The sequence below is a fragment of the Herpailurus yagouaroundi genome, unplaced genomic scaffold (genome assembly GCF_014898765.1).
Source record: "Herpailurus yagouaroundi ecotype Mexico unplaced genomic scaffold, PumYag 140, whole genome shotgun sequence".
NCBI lineage: Eukaryota > Metazoa > Chordata > Mammalia > Carnivora > Felidae > Herpailurus > Herpailurus yagouaroundi.
Genome location: NW_024412395.1, coordinates 47,470,185 through 47,489,011, shown reverse-complemented (window position 1 = coordinate 47,489,011; position 18,827 = coordinate 47,470,185). Strand labels below are relative to the sequence as shown.

The window sequence follows — 18,827 nt, the reverse complement described above, 5'->3', positions numbered from 1 at the left end:
AAATTTCCAGTCCAAATTTTTCAACTTGTAAAATTGAACTGAGTGAATTGATGTCATGAATATCTAGAGTAAAATAAAATTTGTACTTAAATTTGTAATTTTAACTTCCTAATCTAAGAAATCTTAGATACCTTCTTTTTCAAAAGAACTCAAGTCTTGATTAATAGGGAAACAGACAGAGACCATATCATATACAAAAAGTAACACCAAATGTTCTGTCATATCAGATTTCTAACTAATAACAAACTATATATTTCTATTTTATATAGGATAATCTTGCTCCAACTTGGATGGGGTGGAGCGCTGGTTCCTCCCCTCAGCCCTTTATTATGGGTACTGTATTACCCCTTTTGCTACCTTTCATCCTTTCACTGTGACTTTGTGTAGTGGGATGAGGGAGGGATTGGGAACGGTACTCTCTCACCACAATAGGGAAAAGTACACTATATTCGAATCCCCTATTTTCAATTGCCTTAAGTTTTCTTTTGAGAAAAATACCTTTGTGAATTTACCCTGTGTGGATTGGAACACCAACGGTTCATATCTTTACTGAGTTTCACTGAATATGATTTAGTTATGTGTATATGGAGTTATTCATTTATGGGGAGATTATCTGATTGGTGAGGGTGGGGGACCTGGTTTAGAATGAATGCGTGGAAATTTTAACTTGTCAATTGATGGTGCTGTTTGAGACATAAAACCCTTGCCATTTTTTACATTGATTCTGGGTCCTGAAAACTGCCATCCAGATGCCAGCAGGCAATTCCCTGCCTTGTTGATATGTATGAGCAGATGCTAGGGTTCAATATTCCAGCTTTCATAAGACTGGTGTTGATTGTGTGACCTTTCCGTTTTTATTAAATGAAAGTTTAGGAGAGTTATTTTCAAAATGTAATGAGGCAAAATATATTAAGAGTTGAGTAAGCACATGTGATTTGTGTTATAAATGGAAAAAAAGTTAATATAAAAAAATCCACTTATTCGAACTATACAGACTACCATACCCACCTAGAAACAAAACAGAAATGTCTTATCACGTGTATTAAATAGAATTTAATGTATAAACCCAGTTCTTAGAGTAAGTCACTCCCAAATAACTTTTTAGGATCTTAGAAGATAACATGATGAAAACATAAATAAAAATAAATCTATTGTTTATTCTTAAAGTTTAAAAATAATGTACAAGAAGAAGAGTTTCTATTTTGAGAGAGATCAAGTTGGAGTTTTTGTTTAGATAATTGAAGTATCGCATCTCTCAAAGACAATTATCTTAATTAAACCCCACAACACAAATGTAGTCATTAGCTTTTTAAAAGATTCCATTACTCTTCTTTATTCTTAAAGATGTGATTTTACCTTGCCTGCTTTTGATTTTTATTCATGTAGTTTTTGTATTTAGACTAGAGAAGCATTAGAATCCATGAGTAGTATTATTTGAAGCTCAGAGATAATTTGTTCAGACAAGACATTTCTACATGTATCAAAATTCTTAACATTAATTTGCATACTTAATTGTCAATCCTTCATTTTGTGTTGATTTAATAAAAATGCAGATGGGGCGCCTGGGTGGTGCAGTCGGTTAAGCGTCCGACTTCAGCCAGGTCACGATCTCACGGTCGGTGAGTTCGAGCCCCGCTTCGGGCTCTGGGCTGATGGCTCAGAGCCTGGAGCCTGTTTCCGATTCTGTGTCTCCCTCTCTCTCTGCCCCTCCCCCATTCATGCTCTGTCTCTCTCTGTCCCAAAAATAAATAAACGTTGAAAAAAAAAATTAAAAAAAAAATGCAGATAATGAACTAGATATGGAAAGAGTCTTTATAAGATTGGATTGTGCTAAAATAGAGAAATTCTATTGGTGTCTTACAAAGCATTTGTGAGAAGAAGCAACCTCTAGTATTAAGATAATTCCTTCCTTAGACATCTTCTTTTCTGCATCCTGAAATCTCTATCTGTTCTTCCCAATTTATTCAGGCCATCTTTTCCCAGTACCTTCACCTCATGGGAACCAATTGCTGCAGATCCCTAGAGCCTGAAAAGAATTAATACACCTCCTGTGCTGAACCAAGGAATGGCTTAGGGGTCCTGGAAAAAGGCAATCCTTTCTCTGAACTTTATTGCTTAATTTAATGAAATTTTAGATATGATGGACCTTTGTACAGTAAATTGCCCAATACTGTGCCAAATGTTTTCCAATATTTAATGTTTTTATCTTCATAAAAATAAACCTTTCCTCTGGACCAAACGTATGCCAACATTGCAGACCATATCCTGAAAGACACTGCTTCAGAGTCCTTGCTTGCTCTTTCGTGTGATCATGAATTACATGGAGTTCATTTAAACGCAAAACAAATCCCCTGTTGCAAAGTAAACCTCTCAGACTTATTGGCTAACCTACAACTTTTTGTTGTGTCAGGTTCTTTAGTCTCATCTCATAACCAAAACTAACATTAAAGAGTATGTTTTCCTCAATAAATGCTAAGTTAATCTTTACTCCTCTCATTCATTCAATCAACCTTTTTTTTTCCCTATACCCAAAGCACTCTGTTTCCTATATTCAAAGCATTCAAGGCCTTGGAGAAGTATAATATATTTTTGCATCTTAAATTAGAAAAAGGAAAGCCTCTCATCTATCAAGATCACAGGAATGCAAGTAACTCTAATCCAGAGCAATCTGAAACCAGATAAATGGGAGCAACTCCAAGGTGAACCAGTGAGGTAGAATGGAAAGAGAAAGCACTAGGTGCCACTTCTAGTCTACTTTCTGATCGTAATCTCTTAGCCTCATTTTCTCATTGCCAACAGAAAACACCATACTAAATTATTTCTATGGTCCTGGCCGGCACTGGAATTCTGATTCTTAAATTCAAAAGAGGAAATGTTGATCTTTATTTTGGAGGCTAATGTGGAGGGTGAACTGGGGCTCCGTGAAAGAAGTGCTACATGAACCAGATCTTGTAGAAGAAAGAATATTCCAGAAAGGGGGATACTTAGCAAGGGATTCCAAAGGCATCTCAGGTGTCTGGTATTGTATTAGTTGGGTTGGGATGAAGGGTAGGCGGCTAGGGAAGTTTAAACTGGAAATGTAGATTGTGGAGTAATTTGAATACCAAGGTAAGGAAAATATTTGATCAGTGGGAATCCATTAAATAATTTTCAAGTGAGGCTCAGAGATAATGAATTCATCTTACGTGGATCAAAGGAAGGAGAAAGTTAGAAGACTTTGACAAGAGGGCCAGTATGACTTAATGGAGGCCAGAGCTAGGATGGATGGTGAAAAGAAGTAACAGAGATGAGAAAAGTTTTAAAGGAAGAAGTGTGAGACCTGCAGACTGACATGAAAAGAAATTCAGGAAGTAGATGTCACCAGTATTCTGCCATGCTCTAAATTGGCTATTGTTGGTAAAAATGTGCATTTAAGTGTGTAATCTATGAATATACAATAAAAATAAGGGTTGTTTTTTTTTTTAAATCTGGATGGTAGGCAAAATATTCAGAAAAGGAGGAAAATAAGTAACTTGCTTTCAGCTATTAAATTTTGAATACAAGAGAAATCTAAGTGTATCCACATATTTAAAATGAAGTATAAAAGAAGGATTTATTCAATCAACTGTATTACTGCAGACAGGCAAATGAGATATGGTAAGGTGCCATGTTTCAGTTTGGTAGGCTGCATAGGCTATATCACCTGGATCTGCCTGGATAATTCAACCAACTTAAATGTTTATGCTCATTTCCTTACCTTTGCCAATAGTGGTTTTACTGTTTCCTTCGGCCCACTTATCACACTGTTTTGGAACCCCAGACGGCCTAGAGTTCTTTGCAAACTTTAAACACGGCTCAGAAGCATAAGGAATTGGCTCGTGTATTTGTTTTTTCAGACAGGCAATCAAAAAACATTGTTCTAAAAATACGCTGGCATCAAATGGCAGATGGAAGATATTTTGATGCCTGTTGTTTACATTGGATCAGATTGACAGTAATAATAGAAGTCCATAGGCAGAATTAACTTAGCTATCAGTCGTTCAAGTCTAAGGCATCTTCTGTCACTTGTGAGCATTTTAGGGCCTGTCTTTATCTTCCCTCTTAGTGACTCATAATATAGCTCCAATGGGCACTGTGGAGGAGGGAGCGAGGACAGCCATCCCTACAGTGTTGCCAAATACGAAAACTCAGATCTTTTAATCTGTGATCCAAAAATTAAGATAAGAGGGAAAAAAACATGCTCCCATAGAAAAAGAGTAGGTCATTATTTAGCTCAGAATTGTATGTTAATCACTTCACAGTTGGGCACTATGTATGGCACCCCTCCTTTTCTTATTTTCCTAAGAAACCAATTTCTATTATGTTTCATTTAAAATAAGTTTATTGAATTAAACTCAGTAAATGAAACAACTGACATGACTGGAGCTTGAAATAAACGATGTGATGATCTAATGAAATACATAATGCTAAATTGTCTTGCTTCTTATGCAAAAATTATTATTAGTCATAGCAATGCATGAATAATTAAGGACAAAACTATATTAGGCATTTAATAATATTTTTATATTTTTAATTTTTTTAAATATACTGGTCAAATTGACTTGTGTCCAAATATTTTAATTTCATTATTTAATATATAACCTTTTTTAAAATTAGTTTATCATCTGTATTAGGATTTCCTACCTCTCTTTTTTCTAATAAACAACAAATATTCTCAATTCATCTGGCAGCAAAGTCCTCTGATTTTTGCCTTTCCTTCAACCTTTTGGTACTTCCCCCTCTCTTTGTTAAACTTTCTTTTTCTTTGTTATATTATCTATATTTGTTTCCCTAAATGTATTGCTTAAGAAAGAATGGATTTCATTTTAAGATTTTTTTACTTTGCTTTTCAGTGTCATAAAATAGTCTCAATACTAAAAAAAAACTTTTTTTAAAGAAATACTAAAGATTACTAGGAGAATGTCTTTTAATTTTTAACCAACAAGAATTCTGACTTTTCTTTTTTTCCATTTGTGTATTAGGTGGTTGTGAATGCCCTTTTAGGAGCAATTCCATCCATCATGAATGTGCTTCTGGTTTGTCTTATATTCTGGCTAATTTTCAGCATCATGGGCGTAAATTTGTTTGCTGGCAAATTCTACCACTGTATTAACACCACAACTGGTGACATGTTTGAGATCTCCGAAGTGAATAATCATTCTGATTGCCTAAAACTAATAGAAAGAAATGAGACTGCCCGATGGAAAAATGTGAAAGTAAACTTTGATAATGTAGGATTTGGGTATCTCTCTTTGCTTCAAGTTGTAAGTGAACACTCTTTTCTCTGAAATTTGTTTATTGTTTGGAATAATAAAGTGATAACATACATCTAAGTTACTAAGAAGAGATTTAGCTATTAAGAAGGAAGTTTATAACACACTTTTTTTTTTTTTTTCTAATTTTGATTTGTTACCACAAGTGTGTTAGCCCAGGTGGGTGGCAACTTCAGCCCATGCAAGCAGTGCAGACATAGTTGATAGAGGCCAGGCAATTCAGTTCTTTCCAAAGGTTTTTTTCTCTTCCCACCTGTATTGCTCTCTTCCCATAGGAACAAGTTGATGAATAAATCAATACGTTTGCTTTATTTTTTTCTATTGCAATTAGAAAGCATTTTCCACTGATGGATCACCCTCCCCAAACATACATACTTAACACACCTGATTGGATTATAAGTAATTGGTGGCAATTAACTGCTACTGAGTTGTATGATTTGGCTTGAAGACCAGGGAATGATATTTGAGGTTTTAGGGTTGGATCCTCACAGTGAAATACAAATAATACAGGGTAGTGCCTGAACCCAGAAATGAAATATAAGCAGCTGTGGCTTCACTTCAAATGACATTTCAGAACAATTACTTAAGTCTACTATACATAATAATAGTATCCTTATTGTACTTACTACTTTAAATACGTAAGTATCTGAATATTAATGTTTTTTACTACCGGGTCTCCTAAGCCTGATTTGCACAAAAGAAAAACCGTTTGCAATTTATAAAAACACAAAAGATGGTGGCCCTATAAACATCTGCATTTGATGCTGCTTTTGGCAGCAGCTGCATCATGACAAAGCAGTGGATAAAAACAGAATCCAGATTGTTTAAAAAACATAGTAAGATACTGCTCTATTTTGGCCACTGCAAACTCAGCCCAAGGAATAAAAACAGACTATAAAAGTTCTTTCATTGTTTCTCTACAGAGGCTTTAGCACAGAAATCTATTTCTCTTCACCAGGATCATGTTTTCAATTGCTCAACCAAGAGACTAACCAAGCAAACAAACCTGCGTGGGTCAAAAACCCTTTTACCTCTCTTTCAGAGGTGTCTGTACTATGATTCCTTTATAAGTTCTTCCCACCTTCTTGTTGGAAATTCTTATTTCTCTTCTGGATGTTTCTGACTTACTCTGAATGTTTATGCAATTAAAATAGGGATTTAAAAAAATCTGGAAGTATGATTTCTTTAAATATTGTAGTGGACACATGGTGACATTTTCTTGAGAATTTATCCTAACCCTTAATTAATAACCACACTTGTAAATATCACCAAAGTGTATCACTTCCTCCATAAAATTGAGAAAAGAAAAAAATTTTTGAAGCAGGTCCTTGAAATGATAAATAATTCTGAAAATGTAGGGTAAAGATCTTGCACGCAGCCATTAGATAAATTCTGCCACTAAAGAAACTCTAAAGTACTACTTTATATTTGGCTTTGTACAGAATCACCTCTTTTGATGAGTAACTCATTGAAATGGTTCTATGAATCACTTTTTCTGTTCCTGTACCTTGTGGGTAATGGACTTGTTCCGTCATTGACCTCAGCCACTGACATTCAGTATTTCCCCCTCCGATAGATAGCTTCTATTTTGTAGCTAAGAATCATTACTTTCTTTCCACTGCCATCACACAAACCCTTCCTTGGCTTTCTTCCCATGACATCCACCATTTCACAAGTGTTAGTGTTATGAAAACGAAGATGTGTTGGGATACAGATGCTGAAAGCTTTCTAGACTTGTTCAGTAGCTAAAAACAATCCTCTCAGACTCTCAGGGCTTAAAATTTATGTCCCAGGACAAATAACAAGTTACTATAAGCTACTAGACTTGGGATCCATCTTGAATCTGAGAATGCCAAGTATCTACTGTATTATTTTCTACTTTTACCCATATTAACTCACTTTCATTAAAACTACAGGGAAAAAGGTAGAATATAGGATGATTTCTGGGTGCTATTCTTCAAAATTCTTAAAAGAATAGTTGCAGCTCTGACTTTATACATGTCCGTATGATCCTCAGAGTGTTATGATCAAGAGAAATGTTAAACTTTCACTTTCATCACCTTGCAGTAGATCTAAATGTAATGATTGATTTGTAGATCTAAATTGTAATTGTTTTGCTGTTACAGATATCTCCAAGTGTGTTGGCATTTGTAAAGCTTTCTAAAAGTATTCCACCAAATTTCTATAACACTTTAAATTTGCATTATTCCATTACCTCTAAGGAGTAGAGAAGTATTTGTGAGTTAGTTATCAAGCAGGAGGATATATCAAATAACGATTTTTGTTTGTTGTGTGTTTTAGAAATGAAAAGCCTTACTAAGATATTGTATTGGTCCAAAATCTATGTAAAACTTGTTTTGAACTGTCTTTCACGTTGTTCCTTTTAAAAAATACATAAGTAAGAATATTTATTAAACATTAGGTCTGAATTATTCCAAAGTAAAGCATGCATGTCCTTTTTAATAGGCCACATTTAAGGGATGGATGGATATAATGTATGCAGCAGTTGATTCCAGAAATGTAAGTATTCCTTATCTCCTGCCTTTTTGTAACATTGGTTAGGTTCTAAAATTAATTCAACAGGGCACAGCAGCAAAATGGAATGATTCTATGATGATTGTTTTAAAAAAGGAAAAATTGGCTCAAATTAATATTCAAATATAGCAGTGTTTATCAGAAAGATATTACTAAAATAAATGAAAACAAATTATTTTGAAAGGTAAATGAATACATTCATATGTTTAATAACTGACAAATATCCCTGTATTAAATATTTTTCTATTTTGCTTTCTTTTTATCTACTAATTATATAATCAGCATATGGGAGCAAATGTGAAAAAATATATGATCAGTATCGGTAGTTGAAATGTATAGTTACTCTTCATAAGTAGTAGACAGTGTGAAAAGTTATGAATGCTGTCCAGGCAGCCTTAGATTTCTGTAACAATCCCTTTTACATTCATTCTTGTATATGATTTCAGCATCTATAAATTTACTGGAGTCTTTGCCAATGATGTTATCACTTCTATGGTTAACATTTCCTTTAAGTTTATATCACCAAAGTAAAGACCTACTTTATTTGGTTTCTCCTACAATAGTCTCTTTCAGGCTTTAAGAAGAGAACTGAAATCCATGCTTATTCCAACTCTGCTCTTCAAAACTTTGTAAAATTTAGTATGGTCTGTCAGTCCTCATCTTTCCATTCTGAAGTCCAATCTATTGTTTGGCAGTCCAATCTATTGTTTAGTCTATTATAAAGTTTAACTTCTCTCTCTGTATCTTTAATCTGACCTGGTAGGGCTCACTTAACTTTCTTAATGTGCACTTCCATAAGTGGCTTTAGTTTCATGTTGAGTGCTTTCCTGATATCCACCAGAGTTGTGTCATTTCATTTGTTACTTACAGTTATGTTTTGGGTGTTTGGTGGGTTTTAACTGTGTTATCTTTAGAAGGCATGAATTTATTAGAGAACTATCTATTGTGACTCATTTACCCTTTACTACGTAATATGTGGTAGCTCAATGATAATTTACTGGAAGTTAAATCTAAAGACTGAATCATCAACTGAGGATTCATAAGATGGGTATCCAGTTATGTTTACTAAAATATGTCCTAAAAAATTCAAGGACTATTGTAATGTTAAAGGTATGATGCTGAACTTCTAAATGAATAACTCAGTTCTTGTTTACCAAATAAATTCATGCATACACAAATAGTTGTGTCTAAGCACAGTCTATACATATTTACTAGAATAAAATTTTTCATTAATAATGTTTAAATTATTAAAACTCAGTACCTAACAATCTTTTACCAAATTTAGCACTCTACTATCCAAATAGCAAGATACTAGTTGTTTTTATAGTTATAAAAAAATAGATTCTAAAGTGTCATAATAACCATATTTTTTACATGAAAACATCTCTAAAGGCTAATTTCAGAGACTTTTTTTAGAGGCAGCTGATTCAGAGGGAAAAAGAAAAGTACTGCTAAGTATTACTAGGCATTTTCTTTTCTATTCTCGTGAAAATGCACCAACGATTTCTAGCATCAAAATGTATTGTGACATTTTACAAACTATTCTCCTTTGGTAGGTGGAACTCCAGCCTAAGTATGAGGACAGTCTATACATGTATCTTTACTTTGTTATTTTCATCATCTTTGGGTCCTTCTTCACCTTGAATCTGTTTATTGGTGTCATCATAGATAATTTCAACCAGCAAAAAAAGAAGATAAGTATTTCTAATATTTTCTTTTTCACTAAGATAGCAAAATTATTTGAAGCATTCTCTCCACTAAATGAGTACTTTGATTCAGAAGCCAAATAAGCATATATATTAAAATCTATTTTTCATCCGTTCCTTCTACCATCTACAGCCCATTTCCTTCAGGGTATAGAAAGCCAAGAATGACTGGGTTCCATTCCTGTACATAGGTTCACAAAACCTCTCTCTCTCTCTCTCTCTCTCTCTCTCTCTCTTTTTTTTTTTTTTTTTTTTTTTTTTTTTTTTTTTTTTTTTTTTTTAGCCAGGGGCCACATTTTCAGTCCTTTCAAAGAGAATAATTGGAAAAAAAAAACTAGAAAAGAACACATCATATGCCCCTTTTCCAAAGTCAACTCGTTGTTTTATCCCTGTAATTCCCCTACTTAAAATATTCTTTCCAGTGAAAACCCTTAGAATGTTTGCAATAAATTAGGCAAAAGGTTTGCATAAGCATCTCCTAGTGTTTCTTTTCACATTTTTTCCTTCATTGGGTCTTTTTATAATTTCTATTTCCTTCTCCTTGATATTTAATTATAAAATATTAGTCCCAGTGTTGAATTGAACAGCTCTTTATCTTATTATCATTTATAAACCCCATTTTATCATCCTGATTATATATGCACATTATAGAAAGTATGAAAAGTAAAGAAATACCATTACTTGGGAGTAATCACTATTCACACTTTATGTTTTTCTGTTCACACTTTTCAAACATATATTCTTGTTATCAAAATTATTTTATCTATAGTTATAAATTCTCTTTTTGAGTTAACATAAGTATTTTGCCATTTTGTTAAGTCTTTGCACGTAGATTATCATAATTTACTTAACTATTTCCCCCAAAATTGATGATTTATGTTGTTTCTAATCTTTAATGATTTAAAGAGTACCTAGTCAAAAGTCTTTGTGCCAAAAAATAAAAAATAAAAATTAGTATTTAATTATTTTCTTAAGACAAATTTCCAAAGTATTTTGCTTCCTCCAAACAATATGCTCGCTCATAGTCTCAATAACAGTGTATGGATGTGCTCAGGTCACTGCTGCTTCACTGGCATCAAACATTCTGTTTTTAATACTTGACATTTGATAAATGAAAATTGCTTTTAATTTCAATTTTTATGTCTATTGTTACTAGTAGATTTGAACATGTTTTCGGTGCTTTTTGTCATTTATATTTCTTCCTTGTTGATTATTCCTTCATCTTATTTGTTCAGTATATTGTGTTATTGTATGAGTGCTTCCATTGTATGAGATGTTTTCACTATAGAAAATTCCTGTCCTCACCCCCTTTTATTGTTATTAATATATTCTATGATCAGTGTCAGGTCTTTATATCACTTATTAGCCTGGGTTGCAATCCTCTGTACCTCCTGGCCTGTCACATCCTTGCCATACTAATGATCTCTGATCCCTAACACTTCTACCAACTCGGCCAGTTTCCTTTTTATCCTTTTGTTCCAATTCTTGGCTGAGTGAAGGTGGATTATAATAACTTTAACCCATCCTACAATATACATACTCTAATGCATTGCTGCACTGGAATAAGAAAATGATTGTCTTTAACTTCTGAAAAGCAGTCTGTCTAGCATTAGAAACTTATTATTTCATGTTTCAGCAAATCGCATTTTACCACTCACTTATTATATGGTGTTGGGTAAAATACTTAGCCTCTCAGTTGCTTGTTTTCATTCTGCCATAAAATAATACTGAAAGTAATAAAGTCAATTTTGGATGATTGTGAGAATTAAATAATACTGAAGCACCTAAAAAATGCAATTCGTGTGTTTCAAATTTAAAATTCTAGGCTTAATTATTTTACCCGTTTCCTTTTTTAACCATCCTTTTCCTGTTTTAAGTTTAAATTGAAAAATTATGCGCAAAGGGGCACAGTTTTCACCAGTTTTTATTTTTCTTTTCTATACTTTGGAGGTCAAGATATCTTTATGACAGAAGAACAGAAGAAATACTATAATGCAATGAAAAAATTGGGATCAAAAAAGCCACAAAAGCCTATACCTCGACCAGGAGTAAGAAATACCAAATGATACGGGAAAAAATAAACAAAGACAAAAAATTGCATGTGTTTTCTTACAGAAGAGATAGCAGCTAACATTTCCAGCAGCAAAGATTTCTTCCATTTTTAGAATATCATTAATTCATACCTTTTATGGTAATGGTAAAAATTACTTAAAAAAAAAAAAAAAAGAGACCAGAAAGAAAAAGAAGCAGCAGAAAAATGCATCCTTGTTTTCAGGGGACTTCTAATTACACAACTAGAATCCAACCTAAATGGCGAAGGCACATAAACAATGTGTTATTCACAAGAAAAAGCTGTTCAGAACTCAAAAGTAGTTGCTGAGTCATCTTAAGAAGAGGGATAAAATTTGGATGGGATTAAAAAGCATGCAATTTTCTGCTAGGTTAACAAAGTGATGAAGTGCTGAGTGAAATAACATCTTACTTCCCTTGTATTGTCCGTTAGATGTACTGAGTGGAGAAAAAAAGAATTCTAGTATCTGCTGTTCATATAGATGGCTATATAGTTAGAAGTTACTAATGTCTTCAGCCATCGGGGCAATAAATACAATTCATGATGATAACTAACAATCCTCATGCTTCCATGATAAACCAACCAAACAACTCCTCTGAAATGGAGAAGCCTTATCCTACACTGTATTGATTTTTGTGATGATGATTTGTGAAGTTAAAATAATTCCTGAGGCACATTAGGGAACAAAATACTAGTGAACATTCATACTGTGCCATCCAACAGTTGCCTTCTTGAAAATGATGAGAAATACATACTGTTCTCTACTAAACCTTAACCCTGGAAGTAGAAATGGGTCAACTATGTGTAGAAAAAATGTAAGATAGAAGATATCCTCAGAATTCCTCAGCAGCCTAAGGAAATGAGCCAGACAATGGCCTGCAGTGACTAACCGTGGCAGAAATGAGGGGCAGAATGACAGATCAGTGATGGGAACATTAACTTTTGACATCAAAGTATAAAGAAGGTCATTATGGTCTGATTATTCCTGTGTAGGGTCAGCATTCTATGTCTGACAGTCGACAAAGACTTTTGGTGGAAGAACATCAATATCGCCATTCATAGGTTTTAAATGCATAATGTTATAGACGTGTCCTGGAAATCCCAAGTTCTCTTTAGCAATTCTTTGAGAATAAGACAAATGGAATGTTGCTAGATACTATATTTTGAGATGCCTGCATGGTCCAACTGATCATGGGATATTCTAGTAAAATAAAATTAGGCAGGTTTCTTTATTTCTCATAATCTTAATATGTTAATATACATTTGTGCCTCTGGGTGAAGAGTATAGTATGCAATGTTTCTTATCAGAAGTACCCTTTTGACAGGGATTATTATTCTGCGGAATACCCATTGGTAAATAGAAGTTTAGGTTATTAAATTTTTAAAATTAATGTGTTACAAGCCATCTTTTACACCATTCAGAGTCAGTGGTTACTATGTATAATATTAGAAAGTTAACCAATGCAGAAAGTACTTAGGCAGATGCTAATATGTACAGGAAAACTCCTATGTTGCTAAAAAGCTTTCCTGTTTCCCTACAGAACAAATTTCAAGGAATGGTCTTTGACTTTGTAACTAGACAAGTCTTTGACATCAGCATCATGATTCTTATCTGTCTCAACATGGTCACAATGATGGTAGAAACAGATGACCAGAGTGAATATGTGACAAACATTCTGTCGCGCATCAACCTGGTGTTCATTGTGCTGTTCACTGGAGAATGTGTGCTGAAGCTCATCTCCCTCCGCCATTATTATTTTACCATAGGCTGGAATATTTTTGATTTTGTGGTCGTCATTCTCTCCATTGTAGGTAAGAAGTATTTAACATCTCTTCAATTCTGTTCAATAAAAGTAAAAGTTGTAACATTTGCTTTACATTAGAGGTCATCCCACCACTCAGAAATCACTACTCTGAAATTTTCTATATGTTTCATCCAGGTGTGCTTGTTTTTCTTACAAAATGAGTCTCCTGCTGTATGTACAATATTGTATCCTATGTTCACCATTTTAGATTAGGTATATTATTTGTGGATCTAGTATGTTCCCATTAATTTGAACTAGGAATATGCTATTAACTAAGATCAAAAATGTTTTTGACATGTTTAGATTAAGTAGCCTATATAATATCTAGATGATTCTGTTGAGAAGAGAACTAAAAATTTAGTCTGGTCCTAAGGAAAGATACTGCATTGGAGATATAGACACAGAGTCATCAGCATGTAGACAGGAGTGGAAGCTGGTGTGAAGATAAAGAAAGGCATAGAGTGAAAAAAAAATAAAGATAAGAACAGAATGATAGCAAATAGAGATGGAAGTTTCTTTAAGGGTATCAGGTAGAGATTTTCTAGATAACCTTGAAATGGAGTTATAGTAATGATGCACAAGGGGATGCGAGGTGGTATGGGACATCATTTTATCATTATATACTTAAAAGTCTGGAATGTACAACACATCACATCAGTAACAGCTCATCTCATTAAAGATACAACTCTAGCTCCAGGGAAGTGGAGAAGTGTATCTGTGGGCCTAAAGTATTCATTCTTTCCTAAACCAGATAATATGATTGGGTCAACATTTTATCATTCAATATGGGGCACCTCTGATGGGTAGATTTTCATGCCATTACCTCCTCTTAAGGAGTTGGTTTTATATCCAACTTGTATATTGCAGGTATCCTTTGATTTCTAAAGTAATCTATGGTGCAATCAGTTGTGGATAGGGTACTAAGGTTATATTCACCTCTCTCTATCTCACTCTCTCTTTATCATCCTTTTTCTCTCCCTCTCTCACACACCCACACACACTTAGACTAACACTTTTCTAGAATGAGACAGTGTAACTTGAAAGACCTTGGTTTTCTGAACCAATCAGGAAATTAGTTCAATTGTTACTTCATTATCTAAAAAGCAAATAGAGAAAAAATCTTAAAAGAAGTGGCTGAGAGACCAACGTTAGACGCAGGAGAACAGAAAGGGCACCAGCTTGGATCCTTTTAGAAATGTAGCAGCACATATATATAATATGTAAAAATATTATAGTGGAAGCTCAGGCAAGTACCAAGTTCATGGAGAAATGAAAATAGTATTAAAAACGGTAGTTACTTTTAGATGGGTTAGGACTGAATAGGCAATTTCAGAAAAAAAATTGTATTCATATAAATATGTACTTATATCCTTGGCCACTGCTGTTCAGACAGACTTGGTAATTTTTAACTTATTTTTTTTATATTTAGTCTTGAGATTTTATGTAAGCTAAAGATAGTCTTTAGACATCCCTCAAAGACAAAAGTACCGTAAAATTATTTCTGAACATTGTCTTAACTTGGACTGACATAACAACTTACCACACACTGAGTGGCTTAACCAACAGAAATTTATTTTCTCATAGTTCTAGAGGATAGAAGTCCAAGAACAAGCTGCCAGCATAGTGGGTTTCTGGTGAGGGCTCTCTTCCTGTCTGGTGGATGACTACCTTCTTGTATGTCCTCATAGGGCAGAGAGAGAGGAGATAGTTCTCTAGTGTTTCTTCTTACAAGGGTACTAATCCTATCATGAGAGCCCCACCCTATGACCTCATCTAAACGTAATTATCCCCTCAAAACTGTCTCCAAATACTATGCATTGGAGAGTTAGAGTTTTAAAACGTGAATGGGGGGTAGTGAGGAGGGAGGACACAATTGAGTCTATAACAAATATTGAGTTGAATTTAATACTGAATGTCAAAATTAAAGTTCATTAATAATATATATTATATACAGTTATATGTATATTATATGTATGTCAAATTTAAGATTATGCAACTGAATTTCAGGATTCTGAACTTTACCTTAGAGCCTTAACAAAATTTTGATTATTATCTTCTTAGTGGATAACTTCAATGGTTGGTATTCTCATTTTTTATCCACAGGCATGTTTCTGGCCGAGCTGATAGAAAAATACTTCGTGTCCCCTACCCTGTTCCGAGTGATCCGTCTCGCCAGGATTGGTCGAATCTTGCGTCTGATCAAAGGGGCGAAGGGGATCCGCACGCTGCTCTTTGCTCTGATGATGTCCCTTCCCGCCTTGTTTAACATCGGCCTCCTGCTCTTCCTGGTCATGTTCATCTACGCCATCTTTGGAATGTCCAACTTTGCGTATGTTAAGAGGGAAGTTGGAATTGATGACATGTTCAACTTTGAGACCTTTGGCAACAGCATGATCTGCCTGTTCCAAATTACCACCTCTGCTGGCTGGGATGGATTGCTAGCACCTATTCTCAACAGTAAACCACCTGACTGTGATCCTAATAAAGTTAACCCTGGAAGCTCTGTTAAGGGAGACTGTGGGAACCCATCTGTGGGGATTTTCTTTTTTGTCAGTTACATCATCATATCGTTTCTAGTTGTGGTGAACATGTACATCGCTGTCATCCTGGAGAACTTCAGTGTCGCTACTGAGGAAAGTGCAGAGCCCCTGAGTGAGGATGACTTTGAGATGTTTTATGAGGTTTGGGAGAAGTTTGATCCTGATGCCACCCAGTTCATGGAATTTGAAAAACTATCTCAGTTTGCAGCTGCTCTTGAACCCCCTCTCAATTTGCCGCAACCGAACAAACTCCAGCTCATTGCCATGGACCTGCCCATGGTCAGTGGGGACCGGATCCACTGTCTTGACATCTTATTTGCTTTTACAAAGCGGGTTCTGGGAGAGAGTGGAGAGATGGATGCCCTTCGAATACAGATGGAGGAGCGATTCATGGCTTCTAATCCATCAAAGGTCTCTTATCAGCCAATAACTACGACTTTAAAAAGGAAACAAGAGGAGGTGTCTGCTGTAATTATTCAGCGTGCTTACAGGCGCCACCTTTTAAAGCGAACTGTAAAACAAGCTTCATTTACCTATAATAAAAATAAAATCAAAGGTGGGGCTAACCTTCTTGTAAAAGAAGACATGATAATTGACAGAATAAATGAAAACTCTATTACAGAGAAAACTGATCTGACCATGTCCACAGCAGCTTGTCCACCTTCCTACGATCGGGTAACAAAGCCAATCGTGGAAAAGCATGAGCAAGAAGGCAAAGATGAAAAAGCCAAAGGGAAGTAAATGAAAATAAATAAGAATAATTGGGTGACAATTGTTTACAGCCTGTGAAGGTGATGTATTTTTGTCAACAGGACTCCTTTAGGAGGTCAATGCCAAACTGACTGTTTTTACACAAATCTACTTAAGGTCAGTGCCTACTATAAGACAGTGACCCCTTGTCAGAAAACTGTGACTCTGTGTAAAGGGGAGACGGCCTTGACAGGAGGTTACTGCTCTCACTACCAGCTGACACTGCTGAAGACAAGAGACAAAATGGCTACTCAGACTGTAGGGACCAGTTCAAAGGGGTGCAAACCTATAATTTGGGGGTTGTTTAACATGAAACACTTTAGTGTAGTAATTGTATCCACTCTTTGCATTTCAACTGCCACATTTGTCACATTTTTACAAAATCTGTTAGGGGATTCATCTTTTTTTTAATCCATATGTTGTTTATTATATGTGACTATTTTTGTAAATGGGGTTTCTGTTGTGAAATAGACAAAGGGTCTCTTCAACAGGTATGCCACCGGGGGTTATCACAATCACACGGCCTCCCATCTGCACAAAGGTGTGGTTTGCATGAGGGCATGCTGCACTTAGAGATCATGCATGAAAAAAAAAAAGTCACAAGGAAAACCATGAGTTCTTAAATTCCATCCATCTTCCTGGGAGGGGTAATTGGGTGATAACTGGAGGTGCTTTGTTGATCTTGTTTCATCAAATCCAGCCACCAGACCAAGTGGATCATTTTGGGCGGGGGGAGGGGGCCCGCCATTAAATCTTAGCAGGTGCAAACTTCATTCAAATGTCTGGAGTCATAAATGTTGTGTTTCTGTTTATCGTATTAAAAAAAAAAAAAAAAACTGAAAAATGAGCATTGCTTCTCCCCGAAGACTGAATTGACCAAAAGAACCCTTTATAAATTTCTGCTTAATCCTGCACTTCGTTTAGCCATCTTCAGCTCAGCAGGTTGACAACTGTATATGTTAATGAAATGCTATTTATTATGTAAATAGTCATTTTACCCTGTGGTGCACGTTTGGGCAAACAAATAATGACCTAAGCACAGTATTTATTGCATCAAATATGTACCACAAGAAATGTAGAGTGCAAGCTTTACACAGGTAATATAATGTATTCTGTACCATTATAGATAGTTTGGATGCTATCAATGCATGTTTATATTACCATGCTGCTGTATCTGGTTTCTCCCACTGCTCAGAATCTCATTTATGAGAAACCATATGTCAGTGGTAAAGTCAAGGAAATTGTTCAACAGATCTCATTTCTTTAAGTCATTAAGCAATAGTTTGCAGCACTTTAACAGCTCTTTGGTTATTTTTAAATTTTAAGTGGATAACATATGATGTATAGCCAGACTGTACAGACATGTTTAAAAAACAAACAAACACTGCTTAACCTGTTAAAAATGTGTTTAGAATTTTATAAGCAAATATAAATACTGTAAAAAGTCATTTTATTTTATTTTTCAGCATTATGTACATAAATATGAAGAGGAAATTATCTTCGGGTTGATATCACAATCACTTTTCTTACTTTCTGTCCATAGTACTTTTTCATGGAAGACATTTGCTAAACAAGAAATGAAAACAAGACTGGGTAGTTGTAGACTTCTGCTTTTTTATTAAATTTGCTAATTTTAGATTATTTCATAATTTTAAGGGGCAAAATAGGTTCACAAGCCACGTCCAAATTATGCTCTGCAATTGGAAAAGGGTATAACATTTTAGTTATATTTTTGGTAGTGCCTGCACAAACTGATTGAAGGTAGTGCTTATTTTTCATTTTTGTCCTTTTTTTTTTTTTCTAATTTCTGTTTATGTTTTCATTTCTTTGGAGTCATCCTGCTCTAGATTGCTCTAAATATAATGCAGGTTCCACATATTTTTTTCCACAAGAACAGAGAGTAGTGAACTTATACAGTCAATTACATCAGGATATTTTGTGTTTCTTACAGAAGCAAACCATAGGCTCCTCTTTTTCTTAAAATTACTTAGATAAACTGTATTCGTGAACTGCATGCTGGAAAATGCTACTATTACCCTAAATGATGCTAACCAACATTAAAAATGTGCAAAACTAATAAAGGTTACATTTTTTATTTTATTGTTTGCCTAGTTACTTTTTGTTAACAG

General features: G+C 34.7%; 1 protein-coding gene across 6 annotated transcripts in view; it reads left to right on the top strand.

Annotated features, from left to right (window-relative positions):
- LOC121030645 (sodium channel protein type 1 subunit alpha) overlaps nucleotides 1-18,798 on the top strand; it is a 150,800-nt gene extending 132,002 nt beyond the window's left edge. For all 6 annotated transcript variants that reach the window (XM_040475263.1, XM_040475268.1, XM_040475262.1 and 3 more), the window contains exons 22-27: nucleotides 5,001-5,282; nucleotides 7,758-7,811; nucleotides 9,383-9,520; nucleotides 11,476-11,580; nucleotides 13,145-13,415; nucleotides 15,512-18,798. In XM_040475263.1, coding sequence (XP_040331197.1) covers nucleotides 5,001-5,282; nucleotides 7,758-7,811; nucleotides 9,383-9,520; nucleotides 11,476-11,580; nucleotides 13,145-13,415; nucleotides 15,512-16,689 — 2,028 coding nt within the window. In that variant the 3' untranslated portion in view covers nucleotides 16,690-18,798. The remainder of the gene's footprint in view (nucleotides 1-5,000; nucleotides 5,283-7,757; nucleotides 7,812-9,382; nucleotides 9,521-11,475; nucleotides 11,581-13,144; nucleotides 13,416-15,511) is intronic.
- The last annotated feature ends 29 nt before the right edge of the window (nucleotides 18,799-18,827 follow it).